This window comes from Nelusetta ayraudi, unplaced genomic scaffold, assembly GCF_046127955.1.
Source record: "Nelusetta ayraudi isolate G7.1 ecotype Tasmania unplaced genomic scaffold, CSIRO-AGI_Nayr_v1 ptg000004l, whole genome shotgun sequence".
NCBI lineage: Eukaryota > Metazoa > Chordata > Actinopteri > Tetraodontiformes > Monacanthidae > Nelusetta > Nelusetta ayraudi.
In genome coordinates, this window is record NW_027466054.1 from 12,115,342 (window position 1) to 12,141,638 (window position 26,297).

The 26,297-nt window shown below is 45.1% G+C and overlaps 1 protein-coding gene across 1 annotated transcript in view; it reads right to left on the minus strand.

Annotated features, from left to right (window-relative positions):
- Window positions 1–26,297, minus strand: part of sorcs3a (sortilin related VPS10 domain containing receptor 3a) — a 176,335-nt gene that overhangs the window by 80,286 nt on the left and 69,752 nt on the right. The window contains exon 2 of the mRNA XM_076035191.1: window positions 23,535–23,602. Within this exon, the coding sequence (XP_075891306.1) occupies window positions 23,535–23,602 (68 nt within the window). The remainder of the gene's footprint in view (window positions 1–23,534; window positions 23,603–26,297) is intronic.

Consider the following 26,297-nt stretch of genomic DNA (forward strand, 5'->3'; position numbering starts at 1 on the left):
TTATTACAAGGTCTGGTAATGAGTCAGTCAGACAGCATTGTTTCGGCCGCAGTGTGCTGGGCTGCAGCTTTGCACTGTGATTGACCCTGGCGTAGTGCATAGGCGGCAGCAACCATGAGCTGCCTGGGAACGTTGCTGCACTCTGAATGAAAGACTGGACCTATGGCTGGGCGATAAAATGATAATGATATATATCTAAAAATAGCTTTTCCTCAATATGGATATTAAACATTTTCGATAGATGGCAGTCTTCCATGTATTGATGGACTATACAAATAACCAATGACAATGGGAGTTGCTCCGAGTCCGCGCATGCTGGAACAGAGTCAAGAAGCACACAGAGTACAGTATAGAGTAGCAGGCACCAGCTACGTGTAGCCAGAAGCGCCGTCAGCAAGAAAACTGGGGGAAAACGAAAGAAAAAAAAAGAGTGTTCCCACCGAGGGGAAAACGAAAGAAACAGCCCAAGGCTTAACGGACGACTGCGTCTGCGACATTGTCGACAAGAAGGACACCGAAACATCAGTGGTGTGGCGGTACTTTGGTTTTTGCAGTTCGGACAAGACACAGAGTAGTGTGCACAGCAAAATATGCCTTGTCTTCCTTGCTCATAACCTGTAGACTTGTGCCTGTCTGACCAAATAGATGGACAGCACTGAGGGACAGTACTGCACTAATTAGGGTTTCTTGTGCCTTCCTTTCTGAGCATAGGCTTCTTACAGTTGAGTGAACGTCCCATTTTGTTCATGTTCATTTTGAAAGCTGTTTGAAATTGCACTGAGCATATAAACAACTGTTTTGTTTTTTATTCATTTTTTTGTTTATTTATATTTAAATACCCATTTTATTTATTGTTTTTGATTTTGGCGTTATTTGTATACCGTATTTTCCGGACTATAAGCCGCTACTTTTTTCCCACGCTTTGAACCATGCGGCTTACGCAAAGGTGCGGCTTTTCTGTGGATTTTACTTCACCCGCCAGGGGGCGCTTTAGCAGGAAGTGAAAAAACGAGATAAGCGGCGACACGGAGAGCAACACTGACATAGACACAGAAAAGGTGACGAAGCTCTTCTGAGGCTGTTCAACTCCGACACTGAAGCCACTTTAATAGTTCCAGTGCGCATGAAGAAAAAGTGACAGCGGTTCGACATGTGTTCAATGGGTTCAGTGCGCAACTTTTCTGTTTTGGTTGATCAGCACTTTTGCTGCTGTGTTACCGGCACCGTTCGGAAACGAATCAGTTCAGTTATGTCAATAAACAAGTAAGAAATCTTTCTGTGTACCGGTAAATCTATCTATCTAATCTTTATCCATCTAACTATCCAATATATATCTCATTTCACAACCTAGATATTGGTGGCTTATAGACCGGTGCGGCTTATATATGTACATTTCCAATTAAAAAAAAAAAAACTTTGTGAGTGAGGCTTATATTGAGGTGCGTTCTATAGTCGGTACTTGTTTGAAACACTTTTTTATGTCATGTTCAACTGACAGAAACTAAATGTTTAATACAAATCAACCTTGGTTCTTAAGATTGAAAGAAGTGATTTGTTTTATGTCATGATATACCCATTATCGACTGATATAAAAAATATATATCGATATCAACTATTTCCTATATCGCCCAGCCCTAACTGGACCAAAGTAATGAAAAGTTGGTGGCCTTGCGGTGGGAGACGTGGCTGTAGTCGGTCACTCAGGCTTTTTCTGTTTCCTCACCAGAACGACTGCACTCCAATGGACTACCACACTCTTATGAACTACCACAGCCCTATGAACTAACGCATTACTCCGCCTCCTCAAACCATATGCAGGTTTTCAGGTGGTCCCCTGCATCTCATCCTGATGCACAAGGTGTTTTTGTGTATTACTTCATTAACCCCAAAATTCCAGGATTAGAGATCGGTGATAATCCACTAAAACCTGAAGATTCAACCCTTCTCAACTCTCAGACCCTGGCGGCAGCTTGTACACACATTACCATTGGGGTTTGACGGAGAAAACGTTTTCCAACCAATGGATACCCGTCATGGCTAAGGACACCAAAATTTAAAAAGAACACGTCGTCATTCAAGTATCTGTGGCGTGGGTTCTCTCCCTTCTCCCACAGTCCAAAAACATGCTGGTTGTTTGCCTTTCCAAGTGGCCCTGGGATAAATGGGATAATTGTCCAGGATGTACCCCTGCCTTGGCCCTAGTGCAGCTGGGAGAGACTCCAGCCAACCCCCGTGACCCTGAGTGCAGGAGAAGCGGGTATAGACATGGAGCCTGCCAGCCAGGAGACACTTTTGTGTGGATCCAACCAGTTTAAGGGAGTATAAATAAAGTTGCCACACCTATGAGAACTAACATGGGCACGGCTTGGTTTGGGGGCTACAGTAGATCATAAAAGGGCCGAAAAATGAAGCATTAATCTGGGCATATTGAAATAAATTGTGGCTTTCAGTTAGCACAGTTAGACACTGGGGTGCAAGAATGGAAATGTAGTGGATCCTTGACCAAAAGAGACTTCCACTGGGTGGGTTCTTTTCCTTTTATGAACCTCAAGAATGGCTGGATGTGGGGTCAGAACAAGTCTGCTGACGTGAGTCGTACATTGGTGCGACTGTGATTGAATTCTCTCTTTAAAAAAAGGCAAAAAAAAAACAAAACTTCTGCACACTTCGCAAATCCATGCCAAATTGTTATTGAAGCATATAACGTGTGGGATGATAGATGGCTGAAATGTCTCGAATGACACCAATCATTTCTTGGGCACGAGGTAAAGATCTAATCTTCTGATTAATTTTCAACAATTGAATTAACATTTCTCCCCGACACTTCAGTCGATGCCAGTCACTTTCTATAGAGTCTGAAGGACATAATTGCATTTTACACAATGAAATTAAGGCAAAGTGAAAGCCTCTAATGTGCTCGGTGTGTTTTCAGACACATTTGGTTTGTCCACTCAAATCAAATCAAGGCCTTCAGAAAGTAACAGGTCCAGTTTTACCTCAGCCACTGTTTTTTGGAACATCTATTTGCTTATTAATTTATTTTACTTCATAAAATAAATTATTTATTTTGCTTATTTTATACATAACTCAGTTAACAGTCCATATTTTCTAAATAACATTCCATGATTTAGGTGAGAAAATGTATTCAGATTGATAAAGACAAATAAATATAATTCCGTTGCTGCTCCATCGTAAAAAAAAAGAAAAGAAAAGAAAAGAAAACAATGCAATTACACAGCCAGTGTTTAGGGCTTCAATTAATTCAACTAAAAAAAGAAAAAAAGAAGGTCCATCCGCTTATTTTCTAAATGGATAATGTAGAGGGAAGTGACCTGGCTCCGTTTGACAGGCAGTGCAGCTGCCGCACTGAACGCTTGTGTGACTAGCTGGTGTGCGGAACAGGTACAACTGAATGCTCGCAATCTGCTGGAAACTGAACCACTGGCCTTGAAGGAAAATGACAGCAATTACAAAAAAAAAAAATACTAAGAAATATTTTGCATTTAGTCTTTCACAATCTCTCAAAATTACAGACAACAATACAGAATGTGGTCTGACTTTTTTTTTTTTTTTTTTTAACAAATCATGTTGCCTTAATTTCATCCATATCTCCCTGTCATGCTTTGGCACGGGGAAAATAGACCCGGGAGAGTTAGCAATCATGAGTCTGACATTCCAGACACCAGCTTTGTGTCAGCTGACCAACCAGCAGCCTGGAGCAAAAAGAGGCAGGAAGTTGGATCGTCTGCGGATGGACGTCCTGCCTGTCTGGAATGAGCCATTTCTGCCAGTTTGCTGTTAGTGTCTGTGTATGTGTGTGTGCGTGCGCGCATGTGTGTGTGACCGCTTTGTGACACTAGAGTTTCTCCCGCGGCTGCCACCCACTGACCATATATTTTCCGGGCTTCGGAGCTCAATTTGAGGGCAAAGGCTTGTGAATTAATATGATGATTACTTATCGTAACCCCGGCTCTTTGAAGACGGAGATCTCTTCAATCAGCCACACCGCCGCCTCTCCCCCTGCCTCCCAACCCCCAGGGGCTTACGCCTTTGCAAGACAATTCCGCACTTCATGATTTATGTCCTTGGCCATAATCTAGCACTAATGCAAGGAGTAATTTGTCCTTTACACTGAGGTGGAAATTAAAGGTGGCCAGACTGATGGGGATGCATATAAAATATTGCACAAAGACAGATGGTATCCATGATTGTGTGTGTGTTTGTGTGTGTGTGTGTGTGTGTGTGTGTGTGTGTGTGTGTGTGTGACAGCTTGAAAACGCACTCGAAGAATGTGGGAAGAAGAATATATGCACAAACACATTTTTGAAAATATTCTTTGGAAATTAAAACTGAGTAATGATGGTGATGGTAATTAACGAAGCCACCTAAAGTGGGGGGGTGTCATTACATAGGGCAGTGCAAACTGTCCATCAGAAGCAGCAATGTTTAACAAAAGCAGCAGAAAGATGGAGAGAGGATTTAAGGGACAGGGGAAGATGTGATTGTTTGTGCAGGTCAGTTGCCACTGGCCACAAAGAATGTTGATGTTTGCAATAACAGTTCATCGGTCACATGAGCTGAAGATTACTCTGTCACTGTTAACCCAACTAACCTGCTCATTTTGCTCATTGGGATTGAGTCGACAAAAAGCCTCAAGTGTGCGCAAACGTCATTGTGAGTTTGAGGAAGTTGTTTAGAAATGTGCCGCTTCTGTTCACTTAATGCACATCAAAGGGTTTTGTGGAAGTGCACAAACCGCCTTTCACGACTGTGACCAACTTAACTCCTCTCGTCCGAGTAGGGAATGTTGTGGAGCCACCAAATGCCACATTGCACCAAGCGATGATCACAGATGATATTTTAGTTTAGAAGTGATTTACATTGCACAGTATCTCAATAATGTTACTGCTATTAAGTGTCAATATTTATTCAGAGCTGCTTTAAGGGAATAAAAAAATGAAAATGCTCTCGGCCCGCAAGAAATATACTGTTGTCTCGGGGAAAAAAAGACCCATATTGTTGTTGTTTCAACAATCATTTATTATCTTTACACCATAATACTGATATATCAGTGCAATACAGCTGTTTTCATTCTTTTTTTCCAACTGTTGGGGTCGGTGCCCTGCAGTGGCTGCCGTGATGAATCTGACTTGATGCGGGATCCGTTAAGGAAAGAGGAAATTAAAAAAGATCTATGGCAGGAAATGGGAGCATTGTGGGTGTGTTATCAGTTTGCTGGTCCAGTTTTTTTTGATGCTCCTGTTGGTCTATGAAGATTATTAAAAGCCCCAAAATCAATCGTGGAAGACACACACACACACACACACACACACACACACACACACACACACACACACACACACACAGTGATAATGGGCACCATTGGGCTTTTTTAGTTGAGCTAAAATAAAATACTTATTCCTCAAGCATGATTGGGCAAAAATTCATTTGAAGAGGAATGCCAAGCACTAATTTGTGTTGCAGTCAGTGTCAAGAGTTTTCAATCCCAACATGTTGCTTTCCAACACAGTGGTTTCTGGTGCCGCTCATCTGTTACGAATCCAACTTCTAAAAACTCTGCCTCGTATTTTTAGAACTAAGGCTACATTGTGTAACCATGGCAACTTTGGCAAATCTTTTTCCTTGAAAATGCTTGTCTGATTTTCTCAGCCTTGTGTTTGAGTCTCTTTTCTGTGTAAAATTAATTAAAGAATCAATCAGAAAAAAAAATAGAACAAAACAAAACTTTCAGTTGTTATCTTCAAAGGTTTTTAGTCTGGCATTGGTTTTCATGTTGGATGCTCTACCTGGCATATCCCTTGCATTTGTTTGGGTTTGGGAACTGGCAACAGTTGGACATTTTCAACTATGTATATATATATATATATATATATATATACATATATGTATATATATATATATATATATATATATATATATATATATATATATATATATATATATATATATATGTATATATATATATATACATATATATACATATATATATATATACATATGTATATATATATATATACATATATATATATATATATCTGCCTCAATCATCTTGAACTTAAAGCAACCGGTTTCCATTTCTGTCTAGGAAAGCAGTTTGTCAGCTTTCCACTTGATAGTTGTTTCAGGCTTGTGCAGAAAGATGGCAGATGGGGACGTTTCTGTGACTATCAGTGAATGAGATTAAGGCAGATTTGAATCAAGATGCTGCCTCAGACTCTCCATTAGAGTTTGTCCAAATCTGTGGCTGTGCAAAAAAATGTCCCTTGTTGTATTTTCGTTCGTCACTATGGAACTACCCCCCCCCCAAAAAAAAGGAAAAAAAAAAATTCTATATCACGCGGCGTCTTTAAATTCTCTTAAACAAACCGGATGTCCCCTGCTGCACTTCACAGAAAGCGGCGGCTGCATTTGACTCGCGTTTTATGAAGTAAAAGCTCCCGTTTCTTGGAGAGTGACAGTGTGGCAAATCCAGTGTGTGAACATCAAATGACGGCAGCGGGGGGTGGAGGGGAGAGGGTGGGGGGTGTGGGGGAGGCAGTAAAAGCAGACTGAAATTGCATTAGGGAATGTTTGTGAGGTTTTGCCAGATGGCTCCCAGGAAAGCAGAACAACTCGGCGTCGGTGCATAACACTGTTGACCGTGCACTGAGTCGCGCACTTCAAAGCACGAGGGATGAAAACCTCCACCAAATCAACTTGTTTCATTTTTTTTTCCAGGGGGGGGAGGGGGGGGGGGGAGCTGAATATGAATTATGTTTTTACACTGTCTTAAAGGACAAAAAAATAAACATCACTCATCCACACACAGAGCTGCGAAACGAAGGAAGACACACAGGAAGGTCGGCACAGATGAGACAGAGTGCTGGCGAATCGCCATCAGCAGCTGGAAAACAAAGCTGTTCATCAGGTGGATTCGTCGGACTAGAATCTGACTTGGTTGCCTGTCCACTAGTAGAAGAAGGAGATATGGAGGAGGGTGGGGGAGTAAGGCTTGTCGGGGGGGGGAGGGCAAGGGGGGCAAAGGTTCTGTAGCATCGAGCCCCCGCGGCAAAATCCAGCCAGGAGACTCGCTGGCTCGCGCGCTTGAAAAACATTCTCCGCACTGGTGAAGCGGAGCGCTGTGTGCAGTGCTGAGGGGTGGGGGGCAGAGGACGCCTGAGCGCTCTGCAGACATTCCCACCGTCGTCGTCGGAATTGTTGTCGACTCTTGTTTCCGGAAACGCACCACAAGCGCGGGGGTGACAAAGCTGGTTCTTCTCCACACGCGTGGCGGGAAATGTCAGGCCACCAACAGATCTGGTGATACAACAAGGGACAGTTGACGGAAAACTATATACGCATATGTTGAGTGCAATTCTTTGTTCAACCATCGGTTGGCATTTTTCCACACAGTCCTTGTGATTGGCGGAATCCAGATCATCAAGACTGCCAAGACTGTCAAGAGTGCCTTAACTGAGACTGAGACACTCCTAAGACTGAGCGAATAGAGACCAAGACTGAAAGTAGTGTTAGAATCAATATGACTGTACCTGCATGAGTTGTGTAACAAAAGCATCACAATGGAGTGCATGAGAGGTCAGTCAACTCATGAAGAAGAGAAGAGAAGAGACGGGGAAGCGGTGGTACCAATAGGGAGAACAATACACATTTTTAAAATAGATGCATCTTTTTGGTATTTAGGGGAGAGACTGTAATAATGATGCTGCACCAGGACCAGCTTCCTCAAGACTCCTATGTACTCGAGAATGGTCTCAAAGAATGGTAACGGGTACTAACCGATCTGCATCGTACCGAGCTGAGTGGAAACACGCCCTACCATAAGTCTGCTTGCCATCCTTCAATCTGTCTGAGACAGTCGATGACTTAACATCCAAGGCAAGACTGCGATGACCTGTCACTGCACATGGAAGTGACATGTAAAAAAAAACAACCTATGCTGAATATGTATTTTGTGAGGTTTTTACTCTGAGACTAGAGACTTCCTGAGAGTGCGTGACAACGGTCCTTGCCGCACCTCTCCATCCTTCCCATAACATGCACTTTTTTTTTTCCTACAACCGTCGTCGGCTGCGGCCTAAATATCTAAAAATACTGACCTGCTGCAGAAGTTGACGTGCTAAAGTTCAGTGATCACGGGGTCGCAGTGGCCCACAGTGAGGATTGTAATGTGTTTGTCAGAGTGACAGCCCTGCAGCGACTGGTGACCTGTTCCCAGAGTTTCCTGCTATTTAGTCTGAGGCAAAGAGAACAAGTGAGAGAGAGGGAGAGAGAGGGAGAGAGAGAGAGAGAGAGAGAGGGTTTCAGCCTCCCTGTGAGGCTGAGCAGGAGGAAGCAGCCATAGAAAATGAATGGACAGATGAGCCGCCCGGGGCAATTAGTCTGTCACAAGCCACCAGCGTACTGCGACATTCAGCCAATGGATTATTAAGGGCTCTAATCCAAGGCAGGCACTCGAAACAACATTCAGGCAGAGGCAATTTTTTTTTCTTTTTTTTTTTCGCCTCTTGCGGCCTGTGTGACTGAATTTGACATAATGGTTCCTTTTAAAGCGGCTTAACCCCTTTGGAAATAATCATCTGAGCTGCAGCCACTGTGAGTGAGTTTTCTTTCCCCCTCCATGTCCAGCCTGGAGGTGGCGGAGATACCGTTTCCTGCTGCACCCATCTGACAGAAATCTAGATGTGGCCCGTACAGGTTTGCTCAGGATTTGAGTCGAGCATAATGTTTAGTTTTGTGAATTGCAATTGCAAGCCGACTATCTCCATCGACTGACTGTGTTTGTGAGACCAGCTTCTCCTCCTGTGTTAAGTCATCCCAGACGGCGTGTCGGTGCCTTTACTGGGTTCAACTGCACGCTGTCATTGAAGTGGCGTTTCCCATTGTGAGCGCAGTATTAGCCAGAGCTTGTGGAAGACACCTCACACCCCCTCTCACGTCTGCTGTCTTGTTACCTGGATACTAGCAGCTTCCTCTTCTGTTTTGGATTCCAACACCACAGTGATTTATAAGAAAAAAGAAAGGAAAAGCAGAAATACTGTCTCCAGTGTTCATCGGTCGGCTCATCTTTGTAAAGCTGTTGCTATTTACAATCTTATCAAACAAAAGAAAAAAAGAAAAATCATTCACCTATTATTCTAGCCGAACACACAGACCCTGTTCTGTCGTGTGAGAAGGTGAAATCCCAAGGGGAGTCCTTCCATCACTGTCCCTGCAGTGACACACTGAGAATGAATTTGTCTAAAGTTTGGAATTGAAAGCAGCGTGATTCACTAAAATCACTAAATAATTCTCAAAGGACTCTAATGTCTTCAAAAACAGACAAACAGCAAGTCGAGTACTGCTATCACATAATTTAATTGCAGCATCCACAGGAAACCAGGGCCGTGAATTTTTCCTTTTCATGCTTGCCCTTTTTTTTATTTTTTGAAAAATATGACTCATATCAAAGACGTTTCAGAAATCCACCTTCAATAATTATATTTGCATGTTGTTAATAGCTTGGAATTAGTACTATTGTTTGATGTATGGTAAAGTCACTTCATTACAGGGATATTTTTTTTGTTGTTGATGCTTTTTTCCCCCATAAAACCAACCCCAACTGCCCTCTTGCCTCTTTCATTCTTCTTAAGGTCAGGTGCTTGGGCTAACTGAAGGTTGGTGATTGAGTCAATTCATTTATGTAATGTTAAGTAAACATTACCCTTGTGGGTTTTTGCATCTTCCAATGTTGTTTTCCAACCACATATAGTAACATACAATAAAGCGGTGCCTAATACCCACACCAGCTCCACAACAGCTGGGACCTGCACCTTTCATTTGTAGCTTAAAATGACAAAACTAAAGAAAATGAAGTTAACGTAGAAGAATATATAATAACAAGCATTTAAATGAGCAGTACCATGTCTGACAATATTTCCCACTGCAAGAAAGTATTAGCATGGCATTTTAATTTTTGAGATGCCACATCAGATGAGTCCAAGCATTAATGAAAACCTGCACGTTGTGTTAGTGTGTGCGTCTGTGTGTGTGTGTGTGTGTGTGTGTGTGTGTGTATTCTGTATAGAAAATGATGGAAAAAGTGCAGAAAAACGAGCTTGGAGATTGTGTTGCAGTATGTCCCCAGACCTCCTGCAGCTTCCAATAATCACTGCTGGCATCAGTAAAGCATATCTCAGCATGGACAGCTATGAAGTGCGTGCTGTCAAGGAGTATATCTGCAGAACCTACACGCTCACTCGCACGGCAGCGGCGTCTTGCTGCGTTCTCACCCGAGGCTACAGCTCAAGAGTCTCAACCGCTAACGCGGAAGCCACTGAGGCGTAATTGAAAATGACTTTGGCGAACGGGCACATTAAGATGGGAAGATAACGTCTTTGCAGGTGTTTTTTTTGTTTTTTTTTTCCTCCTCCTGTCGGCGCCACTGTGAGACGCACGTGACAGCAGAGGACGGCGAAGCATAAAAGAAAATAATGGAACCACGAAGACAAAACACGGTGTGGCGGAGCCTTCAAGAGATTAAGGAGCGCGGGCGCGCGTGTGGGTGAGTTGATGTACGGGTCCGTGTCAGTGCAGGGTATTGAAAAGGAAAATACAAAAGTAGCCCATGTGTGAAACAAACAGCAACAGGAAATGCGGCCCCGGAATCCACCAGGCAGCAGTGGAGGCGGGCCGATGAAAAAAATAAAAAAATAAAAAAATAAATAAAAAAATAAATAAAAAACACACACACACACAAAACAGAAAAAGCCTGACAACAAGCCGGTGTCAGAGTGCTGATATGCCAGAACAATGAGTAGAGGAGGGTGGCGGTGGGGGTCGGGGGAGAGGGAGTGGTGGTGGTGGGGGGCGTAGACATAAATATTTTGATGCAACAAAAAAAAGAAAAAAACAAATCCATGCCGTCGGGCCTCGCCGAATATAACCATCCCCGCGTGACAACCGCACCGTTCAGGAAATACCTCGCATGAAGTACAGGAGCGCCGACATTCAGACGCGGCTCTCAGTGACAGTGTACTGCGAGCGGCCCTGCTTCTCCCCTCAACCTTGACGGTGGATGTCGCCGAGTCGACCGGCTTGATCCGTCTTCCTGGCTCGGCGCCGTCCAAAATGAAATGTTTTTTTTTTCCCTTTTTTTTCCCAACATTCGCCCCCCCGCTCCCCTTCCCAAGAATGAATCTTTAAATAACACATAAATCTTTAAAACTTTCTTCCCAGACATGGTGACTTTTTCATGAGGTCTAGAAAGAATTATTCTTTTTTTTTTTTTTAAGGTTACAAAAGACAAATCCGCTCTGGACATCCAGCTTGTTAGCGCGGCGGCCTCCAGCCGGCCTGACCCACATCGAGCCGACGGCCCCCCTGCAACCTCTCCTTTCCTAACCTCTCCGTCAACCCCGGGCCGCTCCAGCAGCGGCCGATCACAGATGTTGCTCCACCGCGTGTGATCTCAAGTCGCGACGCAAGCTTTTACGGGGGAGTGGGTCGAGTGTGGAGGAGTGGGGCGGGTGAACCCTCCAGGAGCATCTTTCAACCCGGCAAAGCTGGTGGGCAAAGAACAACCTGAATGACTTCCATTCATTATTCATGCAGCCAGCAGGACCGCAGAAGAAGTCGCCGCTGCCATTATTACACAGGTTGGGGTGCCACCACCGCCGCCGGCGAGGCCTCCTGTGTCATTAGTGACAGTCACTGACGTGACGTGATGTGGCCTGGTCTCGAGGGAGGGAGGGAGGAGGTGGACGTTCGCCTCGGCTGAAGGAAGAGGCAGAGTAAAGGAAAGATCTCAGGGGACGGCACTGGAGGGAAGCTCGCCGCTCATCAAAGCATGTGAACCAAGGGCCAGTGGGACTTTTTTGATGTCTTCGAGTTAACCATCATCCACATAAAAGTGGATGGAATTGAATTTGAAGGACGGCAAAGTAATAAAAAAAAAGTAACTAATTATCTAACATCTTTCAGTTAAAAGGGGCTCACTGGCCACTTTATTGGGTAAAAAGTTAGCAACGCAAATAGTAAGAATATTTGATGATAAGATAATGATAAGAAGGAATAATGAGAATACTTTATTAATTCCACACAGAGGAAATTAGCCTCATTACAGCGGCATTTAAAGTGCAGAGGAGGGAAAGGGAGAGGATAACAAAAGTCTAATCAGCCAATCGCGTGACAGCAGCTTAGTCGTCGAGACGAGCCGACGAGATTCAGGCAAACGTGCCTGTTGGAGCCCAGATGGGCTGGGAATTTCACACTGGCACCGCCATCCCTGGGTTTTACCGAGCATTGGCCAAATAATAAGAATATTAGTGATGAGAAAAAAAAGCCTCATCCACCTCCAATATCCATCGACGAAAAAATGACTTTCTTATCTGTCTTTCCGCCTTTGTCTGTTGGCAATTCTCACGATTCAGTCGACTTCTGTTGAACCGTCAGAGAATAAAGTACAATCGTGTGAAGCCAAAGTTAACTATCGGCGACCTGACGGCTAATGTCTCATCCGCTCGTCCCTTTTTCCTTGGAGGTCCTTGCTGGAAGGAACCCTGGGTGACCTTTGATACCTCGTCTCTCCGACAGCACGTTCACTCTTGCCATAAGAGATTTAATGATCTGTCACCAAACTTTGGCACCCGCTCGAAAAACACAGGGACGGTACTCCAACTTTAAAAATGACGCAGAGTGCCGAAGTGCAGAGCGAAAGTGAAGTATTTTCCTGTTTAATATAAAGCGACGGCAAGGAGCTCTGCGCACCCCGCTTTTTTTCCAAAGCCATGTCATAATAGATAGGGGTTGCAAACAAACTTTTGATTTATATCCGCCGTAATTCCGTTGGATTTATGCGACCCGGGCGCGGCGTACGCGGGAATCCAATTTTAAATCACCCCCTGCTTCCTCTGTCAGCACAGAAGCCGCCCGACGGGGATGAACGACTCAAAAATGCAAGTGTTTAGCGGAGCGCCAGCTGTTGCTCGGGCGGGGGGGACTCGCTTAAAGTGCGAGCGATAAGAGGCGGGCGGCGGCAAGAGAAGCCTGAGCGCGCGCCTTTGTTTGATCGGCGGGCGTCGTGTTGTGGCAGCGGCGGCAACAGCACAGGGTAAACACAAGTTTTGTCGCCTTTTTCCCTGAGAGAGGCGGGGGAGGGGCTGCCGCCTGTGAGGTGAGTGGGAGCGATCCTTGAAGACTCGACGCTGCCTTTATCTGCTGCCTTTCTTCCCCACCTGATAAGCAGCTCCAGAGCCAATCATGTGGAACTTATAACTCAAACACGTGAAGGAGATTTTTTTTTTTTTTGAGAATATTGGTGCAGAGCAGGAAGGAAGCAGCGAGAAATGAAGAATAAACTTTTTTCCCACTGCCGCACACACCCTCGGGCTGCAGCAACTTTTGTGCCAATGTAAGCAGTAGACTCTGCTCACCTTCCCTCCAATTAGCATCACCTGCGTCCGCCACACAGAGTGAATCTTTTTTTTATTATTATTATAATTATTATTATAATTATTATTATTATTATTATTATTATTATTATTATTATTATTATTATTATGGCGACACGGTGGCGCAGTGGTTAGCGCTGAGGGGCGTATTGATATCGGTAATACATCGGTGAATGTGTTTTGGTGTTGGATGTGTCATCATGAAGAACAGTTCTGTCTGGACAAACTTCTTGCAGGACACACTTGGCTCCTCCCCCTCCAGCATGTTGCTCTTTTGTCATGCAGTTTCTTGACTCAGCAGATGGGGGCAGCATTCAGAGAGAGCTCTGTTCTGTTTCTCATGGTACAGAAAAAGAAATGTGTGAGTGAGAAATGAGTTATGACCACGATAAGGTTTAATGAATTAGTAATATGTATGTATGAATTAGTAAAACGTACTTGTTCTCTGAGACATGAAAGTTTTATTTTTACAATAACTAAAAGTATAAATTATTCTGGCTACGCAAATTTTTATGCAATCTTATCGCACGCTCCAACAACAGAAAATAAACATAGTCTTAACACAGTTTGAAGCAACATCTGACTTTACTGCCTATGTTACAAGACTGACATGATCCAACTCAACTCAAATCTGATTAAACTGAAATTTTGGATACCTAATGACTTGTACTTCTACGTTTGCCTTAAAGTCCAAAATAATTGAGTTGTGGTCTGCGTCCACGTAAAAAGGTTTTCAAATTTTAAAGTTTTGACTTTTTTCTTCTACACCAAATATCATTTGCATCAAAGGTTTTTATAGCAGATGTGTTAGAAAACAATCCCCCATTTACAAAACTTGCTGTTATTGTGCGGCGTTCTTTAGCACACCTTGTGTTGTCAACGGCTGACAAGCAAAAAACTATAAATTGAATCTTGACTTTGTCTTCCATGACTGATGAGGAAGAGCTATTTGGGTCTTTAGCAGCTAAATATTCTGTTAGCCTGCGAGTCCATTCATCATCTCTCCCACAATGCATTTAGAGGTCTTAATATCTCCTGGGGACGGAGCGGAATTCATTCTTCCAACCAAGCAAAAGTTGGGGAAATAATTTCAGCTCTGTACACTTTTTGACTTTATCCAGCACACTAATATTTCGGCGCCGCTACCCCCGATATTACATTTCCATACCATGAAACCTCTATTACCCGCAGTGCTCCTCTGTTTCTATCAGCCAAAGGGAGCTGCGTTAACCTCATCCTCCCGCCAAATATTTTCTTTGAAGTGCTCTTGGAACTTTTCGCCGAGACCGAGTCGGCGCACGGTTTCGAGGTGGGTGGGTTGGTGGACCAAGTCCAATTGCGAAAGGGTCACAGACATCAGGTGGGTCTTTCCGAGAGAGCCGGGCCCTTATTATAGGCACTGACCTGTGAAATATCACATAGCCTGTGAGCATGCTCAACAAAATGATGCAATTTGAGAGGATGTCACTCCTCACCCCCAGGTGACCCCCATCCTGGCACAGCAGGAGACGAGGAGTCTGCAGCCAGCCAGTAATGAGGCAAGCTTCTCTCCGGCAGCTCCCTGCATTTAGGAGAAGCAATCCCCCCGACACAGGAGGTGCGTGTCCGTCCACTCACCGTGCGTCTCTAATATCAATTAAGGGTTGCTGGAAAACATTCAGAGCTCACTCCAGCATCCAGCTGGTACCTTTACCCTTATCTTTCATCACACCACATGCGTTTTTATCACCCGGGTCTATGGATCCATTTGAACATGGACTGATGAACACAAACGTGACGCACGCGGAGGGGTCAGAGGTCATCGGCTCTGCAAAACATGCCATTCAGATACACGCAGTGTGTCACTGGAGACCAGTGGAGGGATACTGGAATCTTCGTGCGCAGAAAGATTCCAGTAATTCCGCATGTGGTCTTTCGATTTCCATTTTTTGTTGTTCGGTCGGATGCTTTGCAATTAGAGTGCAGCTTGTTTATTTATAATGCAAAATCAAGTCGGGCTCTGGCGGAAACACAAGGGGAATCCCCACCGTTTAGATTACACAGCCCTGTTTTCTTTTCTTTGTGGCCGGGGAATTTGTTAATTAGAGTCACTTTTGTTTTGATATTCTTTTGCTTTTTCTCCTCCTTGTGGTCATAATGTGGTCATAAGGGCCAATCACAAATGGTTGACTGATTGATTGTTCATGATTTCACAAAGGTTTTACCTCAGATGCCTTTGCTGATGGTGGGGAGATCCTGCCTCAGGTGGAGGAGTTCAAGTATCTCGGGGTCTTGTTCACGAGTGAGGGTAGGATGGAGCGTGAGATCGACAGGCGGATCGGCGCAGCGGCTGCAGTGATGCGGTCGCTGTACCGGTCCGTCGTGGTGAAGAAGGAGCTAAGCCGAAAGGCAAAGCTCTCGATTTACCGGTCGATCTACGTTCCCACCCTCACCTGTGGTCACGAGCTTCGGGTAGTGACCGAAAGAACAAGATCGCGAATACAAGCGGCCGAAATGAGTTTCCTCCGCAGGGTGGCTGGGTGCACCCTGAGGGATAGGGTGAGAAGCTCAGCCACCCGGGAGGAGCTCGGAGTAGAGCCGCTGCTCCTCCGCATCGAGAGGGGCCAGCTGAGGTGGCTCGGGCATCTGTTCCGGATGCCTCCTGGACGCCTCCCTGGGCAGGTGTTCCGGGCATGTCCCACCGGGAGGAGGCCTTGGGGAAGACCCAGGACACGCTGGCGGGACTATGTCTCCCGGCTGGCCTGGGAACGCCTTGGGGTCCCACCGGATGAGCTGGAGGAGGTGACTGGGGCCAGGGAGGTCTGGGCATCTCTGCTAAGGCTGCTGCCCCCGCGACCCGACCCCGGATAAGCGGTAGAAGAAGTCAAGTCAAGTCAAGCCTTTGCTGACACAGACTTTCACCTTGACCCGGACTTGGGTACCTGCATCAGGAAGACTTCGAGGCTGTGTGAACTAATTGCAACTTCTTTTCGTTGTAGCGTTGTCTCACCGCTCACTCCCACTGCCTTTATTTTTTGATCGCTTACAGTTCTGTTTTTGTTTCAGGAGGTTATAAATTGGAATAACAAACACCTAACAATTCGCATCTCACGTCATCCTTTAATACCTTTGTTTCTACAAAGCTTAAAATCAAGATATGCAGTGGAACTTGTAAAGGTTCATTCCAGGCTAAGCCCCTCAGACTGAATGTCCAATATTAGTGAACGCATACAGGCAATCCATGATAATTAAAGGAAAAAAGTAATTTTCAAAAACCAAAAAAAAATAAATATTGATTTTAATAAATTTATCCCCAAACTATTGTAGTTCCTCACAAGGAAGATAAAAAAAAAATGCACATCTCTTCAAACCAAACACCATTAGGACTGTAATCATCGTGCTGTCAGGGGACTGAGGAGGGAGCGAGAGGAGGGAGTGCTACTTTTAATCACATCAGCGTTAATTTGCTCAAGGCGAGAATAAGACCAATTAAACTCAAATAATTCACTTCAGAACTTCCTTGTGAGGTCTGAAAATTTGCTTTAATGGAACGAATAAAGGACAAATGGACCAAGATTTATTTATTTATTTTTTAATTGCAACATTGCCCAATGGGCCGTATTTCAAGGTCTGGCTGGTCACATGTGTTCATTGACTGGGATGTGTTTTCCATGGTGGTCCGTTGGTAGGTAACTACTCTGTCATTCTTGTGCCAATTGACAGAAGAGGCCATGGCAGTGGAGATGCCATCGAAATGACGAGCGCAATGAGAGCGAAGCAGAGAGTAATAGCAGCAGAGACGCGTCACTTACACTGCCCTCTGCAGGCCGTCCGGTTCTCATGATCCAAAGATGATTCTAAGAGAAACTGAAGTGGAAATGGCCAGTTTTGGAACCCCAGTAACTGTCTGTGACAAATGGTTCCTTGCCATGGATCACGGGCAAATGACCAGCATAACCCATCGGTCTCAAAGGGACAGTTCACCCAAAGGTCGACAGAGGAAGAGAGTCCTCTCAGCCTGCTGGTTTACTCCCAGTTTAAACAAACAACAGCAGGACAACCAACTTGTCAGCGGCAGTTTGTCTTGAAACAGACTTTAACACTCTGCCTGTAGCCAGACTATTTAATCTAGCCTCCTAGCGTGGAGTGCACTCAGCAAGAACACAACAACGCTGTCGCTGTTTTCCCACCCTGGTAGTCACTGGGTGCAGGCAGTCTCAATGATGAAACTGCGAGTGCTTAACAGCACATAAGAAATAAGAAAATATGGGCGATGGAGGAGGAGGGAGACGGGTAGGAGTCTCATAGATCTTGGGCATGAAAAATGCATATGGTGATTTAAAATGGAATATACATGGTGTGAGCAGCAAGGACACTGACCAACGTCAAAAAGTCTGTCCATTGATGGACATCTGCAGCTGGCAAATGACCACAAGACAAGAATATGCCATAGCAGGTCAGAGGTTGCAAGACAAGCTATAGATCTGTTGGTATAGCCACTCCTTATAAGAGAGAGCAGCTGACCAGCTAGAGATCTGTTGGTATAGTCACTCCTTATAAGAGAGCAGCTGTAGCTTTGGTCCAAGTACAACACCTTCTTGGGATATCCATAGGACAGGAGACACTATTTTTGCCATGCTGGACTCTTTAAAAACTGCGTGGACTCCCGCACATTGGGGGTTCATCGTCGGTGCGTCATAGGATGTTGTTGTCTTGTTTATTGTAATTCTGGATGACCCCAGGTTACGGTACAATTTTTAATCTGTCAGTAAACCTGCAAGAAATGCCTCTGATCCTCGCCTACTTTGCTTTATTTCAACCTTTGAACTGATTGATCAGCAACTATCGAAAGCTATGGAACATCAGTTTTCCAGGAGGACCCGGAAAGTATTGCACTGGCCCCGGGTCTTTCTTTGGTTACAACATGCGTGTTAGCAGCTTGTAAGTGCAGTGAACAATTTAGCCATAAACCTGTTGTTTTGCATCTTGGCTGCAAACGTGTTGTTTCTCTGCTGCTCCTTTTTTTTTTTTTTTTTCCATTCATTGCTTTATTAGAAACTGCTTTAATCCCTTTTTGGAAATTGGGGCTGCCCGAGTCCATCGTCCCACCTACACTTCTGACTTGAACTGTGACATCCTTGTCAATTTCCAGCGCCAACATCATCGTTGACAACGCTGCCAGACCAGCTGCTGCTGAATCAGCAGAGCGGGGACAGAACCAGAGAGCGACATTGTGTAACAAATTGCTGTGCTGCACCAATGCAGAGCAGGATGCAGCCCAGGAACTTTCTTATTTCTTATTTCTTGTCCTTACCGAGTCTTTGGAATAATTAAAATGATTTATGAGTCACATTGGTTTGAGAGCAATTATAATAACCAAAGTATTGTTGTTTTGTTTTGGGTTTTGTGTGTGTGTGTGTGTGTGTGTGTGTGTGTGTGTGTGTGTGTGTGTGTGTGTGTGTGTGTGTGTGTGTTGTGCTTGGAGCTCTTAGATCAATAGGAGTAAAAAGGACACCTTGCAAAAATTTCCTCAAAATGATTAAAAGTGGTAAACATTCCAACATAAAAGTAAGAGCCAAGGTAAAAACTCTGCATTGATTAATTTTAAATTAGGATTTTGAATGATGGTGACGTGGTGATAAAGTGTGCTTCCAGAAAATGCAAAGCAAATTTAAAGCACACATGGACTTAAAAAATGATTTGAAGAAAATCATTAAAAAAATGTGCAAACACTAGTATCATGCTTCTGTTAGGGGTTTCATGTGGATTAACAAGGCTGCATAAAACGTAGTCACTTCATAAGACAGGACAACTACCGGAAGGAACACATGAACAATCCAGGAAGTCAGGGCGTCTTGAATCATAACACCATAAACAAACTATGAAACAAAATATGTCTTTAATGAACATCTGCCCCAAAGCTGCCCAGGTTGCCTAACATGTTTTAAACCTGGACTGTCAGACCTAAAACCTAAAACCAGATGACCACTGGAGTAGCTCCTCAATGCTTCTAAGTTTCCAGCTCAGTAGATCAGAAACAAACTGGGCTCATCACTTTCAAACTCCAGGTCTTTGTTTGTTTGTTTGAAAGGACATGTGTCGGATGTCAGATCGCTCTGGTAGTTGGAGGTGAAATACAACCCGACTTTGCTGTTGCCATTAATTTACCCCCATCTGACTACCTGCAAATGAGTGGAGGGCCTGTCATATTTGATCAATTGCCTGCACGGATGGCCGTTCCTTCCGGAGGCGCGATGAGAGACGGCGAACAACTTTGAAGAGGAATTGTTTTGCACAGCTGATTTATTGTCAGGCGTGCACAGCGCCCCCTCATTCCTTCACCCGGTTGCCACGTCCCCCCACCCTTTAAAAATTATGCACAGGCTGACTGATCAGCTTTCATTCCTTAAGGTCAGGGTGTTCATTAAAATTGACAGACTGACTGGGCGATACTTTGAGGTGCTGCCACTGCTGTGACCTTTGTAAAAAGGCAGCGTTGGACTTGCCATTTGGGATGTATTACCGTGAAGTGATAAACATTCACTGCGGCGGCTCCCCCTTCAAGCCCCATCAGAGCTGCGATCTCAATTAGCCAGCTTCCAGCCCCCGAGTGAGAGAGCGAGGGAGCGAGCCCGACACGTTCCGCCGCACGCTGCACTCGGACAGTTGGGCGACAGTTGGCTTTTATCTTTTTTCTTTCAACTTCAATCAGGAGAACTAAAGTTTTCTATCCAGAGACGTTGTGGTCTTTTGTCGGTTGGGGGCCGCTGCCAGTTCAGCTCTTTTTCTCATTAAGGCCTTTGGCTGCAATGCAGTGGCAAAAGTTCCTTTTGTTCTTCTGATCTAGTGGTCTGTTAAGATCTATTTTTATTTTTTACGCTGTTGCTATCTTTTAATATGTTTTATTACTTGTGTGATTGATACTGCTGGCTGCATAATGAATTGCCTTGCCTCGCTACCTTGAACCTTGACCCTCGCATTATGAATTGGTTCCATTCAACTTCCTGCTTTTGGAATAAATAATCATCAAATAACGAGTGCATTTCCAGACAACATCCCACTGCACCTTCCTTTTTTTTATTAACACATTTGCACATTTCACACTGAAACGGCTCGGAGCTAATTGGTCACTGACAGGCAAAGTGCTCCAAACCCCATCCATCGCTGTCAGTCGTTTTGACCTTTTTTAGTTTTAGAAACGTCAATATGCCTTCTTTTTCTGTTTGGGCGAATTACATTATTCATTAATTACAGCCAATAATGTGCAAGTGGTGAACGCCTCCAGAAATCTGCCGCCATCCTTTAACGTTGTTTTTTTCCCTCCCTTTGAAAGCCAGTCAATAAAGCCGGACGGACGGGGGCAGGTAGGGATGGCGGCTGATTTATTTATTTGTTTATTTGCAGCTTGAGGTTAACAATGCCGGATACTTCACATCTCAAATCTGACTTCTAGCTCGTCCGTCTGGCGAACCTCCAGTAGAGTGTTTTCAATCCTATTTTCAATCCTATTTTATCTGTGGGTTCTTGAACCAATCTCCTTCTTTTGAGACAAAAAGTTGTTTAGTACAGTTTAAACATCGTCTGGCTTTAGGAGGTCATATGTCAACACTGTGAGTGTCATAGGTCTCCAATGTTGCAGCACTGTACAGCTAATGTGGAGCCTATAGCAACAATGGGAAGCCTCTAGATGGTAACTTCAAATTTGATCGGTCTTGACCTCCGATTTCCAAACTCTTTCTGAAGGACGTAACATAATGTCAAATGAAAGTACAATTACCTTTGATAAAAGGTCGAAAGTGGTGGTGAAATGCAACAAATTACACCATGTTAATCTTGTCTTTCTGCGTCTTGTCTTGTATAAAATGTTTTTGAACTCAAAGCGAGCACTCTTCTACGCCATTCTATCATCTCAAATATCCCAATAGAATTTTTTTCATTAACCTTAGGAACAGGGCTGATGTGTGGTTACGGTCGCACTTCTTCGTGGTTCAAATATTTCATTCTGTGTTTGTTTTTGCAAAGGAGCCAAAATGAAGCCGGCTAGGTTCCACCCCTCTCTCAAACTCTACCGTTCATCTTCTCAAACTACCCAAGATGTCATCGCCGAGCGCCGCCTCGGCTCTCTGCACCGCAGCCTCATCATTATTTGATACGTTTGTTGTTTTATTGATTTAACTGAGATCTAATTTTCAGCCATGTTTATTAAAAGGGATTTGTTTTCCAAGGAGCTTTGCTTTATTGCCTCTTCTCTCTTTATTGATTATCTGAGAGCTTCCACGGAGAGCAGAGCAGCATCTGATCTGGCACTGAATGGCCTCGTATTGCGGGAGACGTCAGCCTTATCAAGTAACATCGTAGAGCAGTTTGATAAAAGTTTGCCGTGCGCCGCCTTCTGCCCACTCATCGCGCCGTGGGTGACAGGGCAGCTGCAGTTTTATTGGCCAGACGTCTTTGTGTTGCCACTTTGTGCAGAGAATGTGAAATCAGGCCACGCTGCGTCACAGCTGTTATTCTCAAAGCAAATGTACACCTCCCATGTCTGCCAAGTGCATCTGCCTTCTCCTAAATCATGAAGAAGTCATTCTGTGCAAATGATCACAGACCCGGGAAGAAAACAACGCTCCACTCCTTGTCAGCATGTACAGCAAAACAAACCGTCTCCCCGCACGTCTTCAGTCGCCTCTGCTGAAAAGAGCGCAGAGCACTGAGCAAAAAGAGAGCAAACGCTGCAATGTGGTCTATGACAAGGGAGGACGTATGTAGATAATGTAGAGAGGAAAGTGATTTTTTTCTGATGTTGCTCTGTTTTCATGTCAATTACAATTTAAGCTAGCACTTTAGCAGGCTGTGTTCCAGTTATCATTAAGCAGCCTCTGCTCCTCTTTGCATGCTGAAGGTAGGCGGAGGAAGAGATTCGACTGTGACTTTAGTTCCGCATCTGGCCAAACATTCTCCCCCGAAGCCTAATAAGCAGAATGATGTCTGCCCCCCTGTCAACTTTGAAATAAACTGGCAAACTTTACCACAGCTTTTCTCCTGATAGATGGTGATGTGATTCGGCTCTGCTTTATTCTTTTCTTCTTGTTTGCCACGTGGCTTTGGTCCTCAGACTTCCTCTCTAAATGGTTCCCTGTGGAGTTTTGGACCTCTCGTCAAACTAATGGAGCTTTTTCACTTGTTTATTTTTAGTGTGAACTGCAATGCACCAGCAAAGATAAAGAAAAAAAGACCTCTTGCGAAGAATATGCGAGGTTGAGAAAAAAAAAACCTGAATGTAAATTACTTTTAAACTCATCTTGCCAAATATTTAAGGAGGACATGATGCATCCAGCATGTCTAACATTCTGTCCAATAGACAACTCCACAGGAGGCCTTTAAATTGGTCTTTTTTTCATTTCCAGTGACTGAATAATTTACATTCTTACCAAAAGATCTTGTGTGCTGAAGTCAAATAGCATATTAAAGTATTACAGAAAATTGAAACGTCCACAGTTGGTTCTGGGAGCCTTTTCATGTGGGTCAAATGCTGGATCACAACGCGTGACACACAACATCCCGTCAGCTTTGGGAAAAGAGGTTGCATGCACTTCGGACTCATGTGGGAATTTGTTTACCATCGTGTTTGCCATGTTCCCTTCACTTTGTGGCCTCGCTCGCTGTTCCCACTCTGAATGCGCACATGTCTCTCTTTGGCTCCCGAGAGGTGGCTTCAGTGCATCAGATAATACACGAGAACAAGTGCGTGCCGACTGTCCTCAATGGCCATTACAGTGGAAAACGCTGTCCAGGGCACCACGGGTCGAGGCAAGGCAAGGCGAGGTGAGGGACTGTAGTGCTTTTGAGCCAGTGAGACATGAGTCTGAACCATCATTTTAAGTCATTGAAAACAAACAAACAAACAAACAGGAAAAAAGCTCTCCTCTGGTCAGGGTGGATGGAGTCGGCTCTCCTTCTCTGGGAGGAGCCGAGAAACAAACAAGCCAATTTGCAGGATAATGGTGTGAGGCTAATTCTGCCCGGCGGGCAAAGCAAGCGTCGCCGCGCAGCTCAAAGACGAGCCATTGCGCGTGTGAATATTTCATGACGTTCAATCTGGGCTGCACTCACCTCCACAGCGTGCTCTCGGTGACACTGCCGATGTGAAAGTCGTACAGCTTGGTGAGGATCAGGATCACCTGCGAAGAGAGGACATTCAGTGGTTACAAGACATCTCTGAGGCCACAGTTCTATGGTTCGAAAGAATCGATTAGAACTTTGGTACAATGCTACTACTTGGGAATTTCTCTCGTTCAACTGATTGGCTCGGCATTCCGTTCAGTTCCTCGGAGTCACAGCTGGAATGTGACGTGCCCTGGGGGTCATCCATTCATTTTTAAAGTGACATTACGCATCGTTCCGGTCTCCATTGTGTGTTGTTGCTATAAGGATGGATTTACGCTATTTGCAGCTGCGGCCTTATAAAGGGTCTTAAACGACTGAGAAACTGAGCAGGATTCAGCTTTGCTTGCCACAGCAACTGTCTGCAGTAATGTGGTTTGCCGACTGTGCTGAGCGGCTGCCACCGCGGGAGGCTGTGAAAAAAAAAAAAGATGTGATTTTTGCAGCAGATTTTCATAAGAAAGTGCGGCACCGTGGCAAAAACCTTGCTCCTGAAACCGCGGTGGGTGAAACGCACGGTGATTCTGACGACATTCTTGAGCTACACGCAGGAAGTCCTGCCACCGACTGTGTATCTGCCGAGATGGGAGCCATGTTAACATTGCACGCTCGAAATCACAGAAAGCGCAACATGGCGAGCGCTCCATCGTTTTATGGTGAATACACAGGGTCTTCTGGGGATGCACACACGGGTGGCTATGTTGCCTGCTAGCGACTGGCCGGGAGGCTGCATTTGGTATTCAGACGGAACAACACCGTGTTAGCGTCGCCGTTTTGAGTCGAATTGGACAATGCTGTTTAACGTTCTAGCTTTCTTGCGCAAGCTCGCTGAAATGTGGCTCCTTGCAAGGAGGCTAGAGCTGATATTTCTGGTTGAAAAAACAACAGAGCACAATATAAATGGTAAATAAATTAGTAACTTCAGAATTGTTTGCTTGTTACCCAATATTATTTCCGGGTAACAAGGAAATTTCCGGACTATAAAGCGCACCTGAATATAAGCCGCACAAGCTAAATTTAGGGGGGAAAACAAATGTGTACATATACAAGCCGCACTGGACTACAAGCCGCAGGTGTTTCGTCAGGAAACGGGTCCGTGGAGCGGATTGGTTCGGCGGCAGCGAGCCTGCGACTCTGGACCCGCACCGCGGATCCTGTTTGCGCGGTCCCGCTGGTCACCTCGGTTAATTGGTATGGAGTCGGACCAGAACTCGATCGAGGCAGCGACGCACCGGAGCTCAAAGACAGAGCGCATAAAGACAAGAGAGCATACAGACGAGAGATCATACAGACGAGAGCCAAAACAGAAAAGTTGTGCACTGAACCCATTGAACACACGTCGAACCGCTGTCACTTTTTCTTCATGCGCACTGGAACCATTAAAGTGGCTTCATGAACGCTGAACCCGGAACCACCTGTCACTGTTCATCACTTCATCGCTTTAGTACTTCCTGCTAAAGCGCCCCCTGGCGGGTGAAGTAAAATCCGCAGAAAAGCCGCACCTTTGCAAAAGCCGCATGGTTCAAAGCGTGGGAAAAAGGTAACGGCTTATAGTCCGGAAAATACGGTACATAACAAAACACCCTTGCTAATGGGGCGGGGAGGACCACCTCCACCGTTCCCTGCTTCAGCTTGGTGGTTCCATGCTTGGGAGCCTTCATTTAAGTCCATTCAGATCTGAAGAAGCCGAGAAACGCGTGGTGTGAGATGGTACGCAGCGGTTTCCTTGTACTCTCCTGTTCATCTCCGCCAAGCTGCATTTGCAGTCGTCCTCCTCCTGCTGTGCAGTGACGATGTTGCCTCACGACCAAATGGAAAACATAAACAAGTGTTGCTTCTTCAGAAAAGTGAGTAGATGCTCTTAAAGCCTCATTACTAAATAAAACGTTGCATTAGCGGCACATGAAATCCTCCTCAGTGCCAGTGCAGTGAAACACTGCGAGGCTAATAGATTAATGTGCCCAGATTATACCTTGCATAATTACATAGTGCGCCCACCCCTGCTGCTGTTTGTGGCTCTCGACAACTTCACCCTTTGATGGAGCGGCACGGGTGTCCACGCCTCTCTCTCCTCCGACAGACTCTGTGCTCGACGGCGCCGGCTCTCTGCTCCTCCGCTGAGATAATCGCCGGGCGGGGTGCTTTTGATAAGAGCCGCGCAAGTCGTCAAAACGAATTGCAGGACATCAAAGCCAAGTGTGCCGTGACGGAATCAGCGGTCGGCTGTGTGGCTGCAGCACGGGGGTGGGGGGCGAGGGTTCGGAACTGTGCCAGGGAGGGAAGGCGATAAACACACTCGACCATCAGGTGAAATCTTCTGAGAGGAAGTGAAACGGCGCACGCAGGAAGCCGGCGCTCGTCGCTGGGCCTGACCTCCGTGCGGAAAACATCCCTTTACATAATAGATTCTATTTCTGTTTGACAGTCTGCGTTTTCCCTCCCTCCCTCCCTCCCTCTCTCTCTCTCTCTCTCTCTCTGGCTAAATGATTGTAGCACTTCATTAGCATCCCTGACTTTTGTTAGTGTTCTCTCTCTCTCTCTCACTGTCTCTCTCTCCCCGCAACTCGTTTCACTGACAAACTCGTCCTGAGTCACTTTGCTGCGAGGGGCCAGCAAGAGGCCCCCCCACTGCGTCCCTCTGACAGGCATCAGAGGAAGGAAGATCAGAAGAAACTGTTTTCAGCACATATTCTCATCATCATCATTATTTTT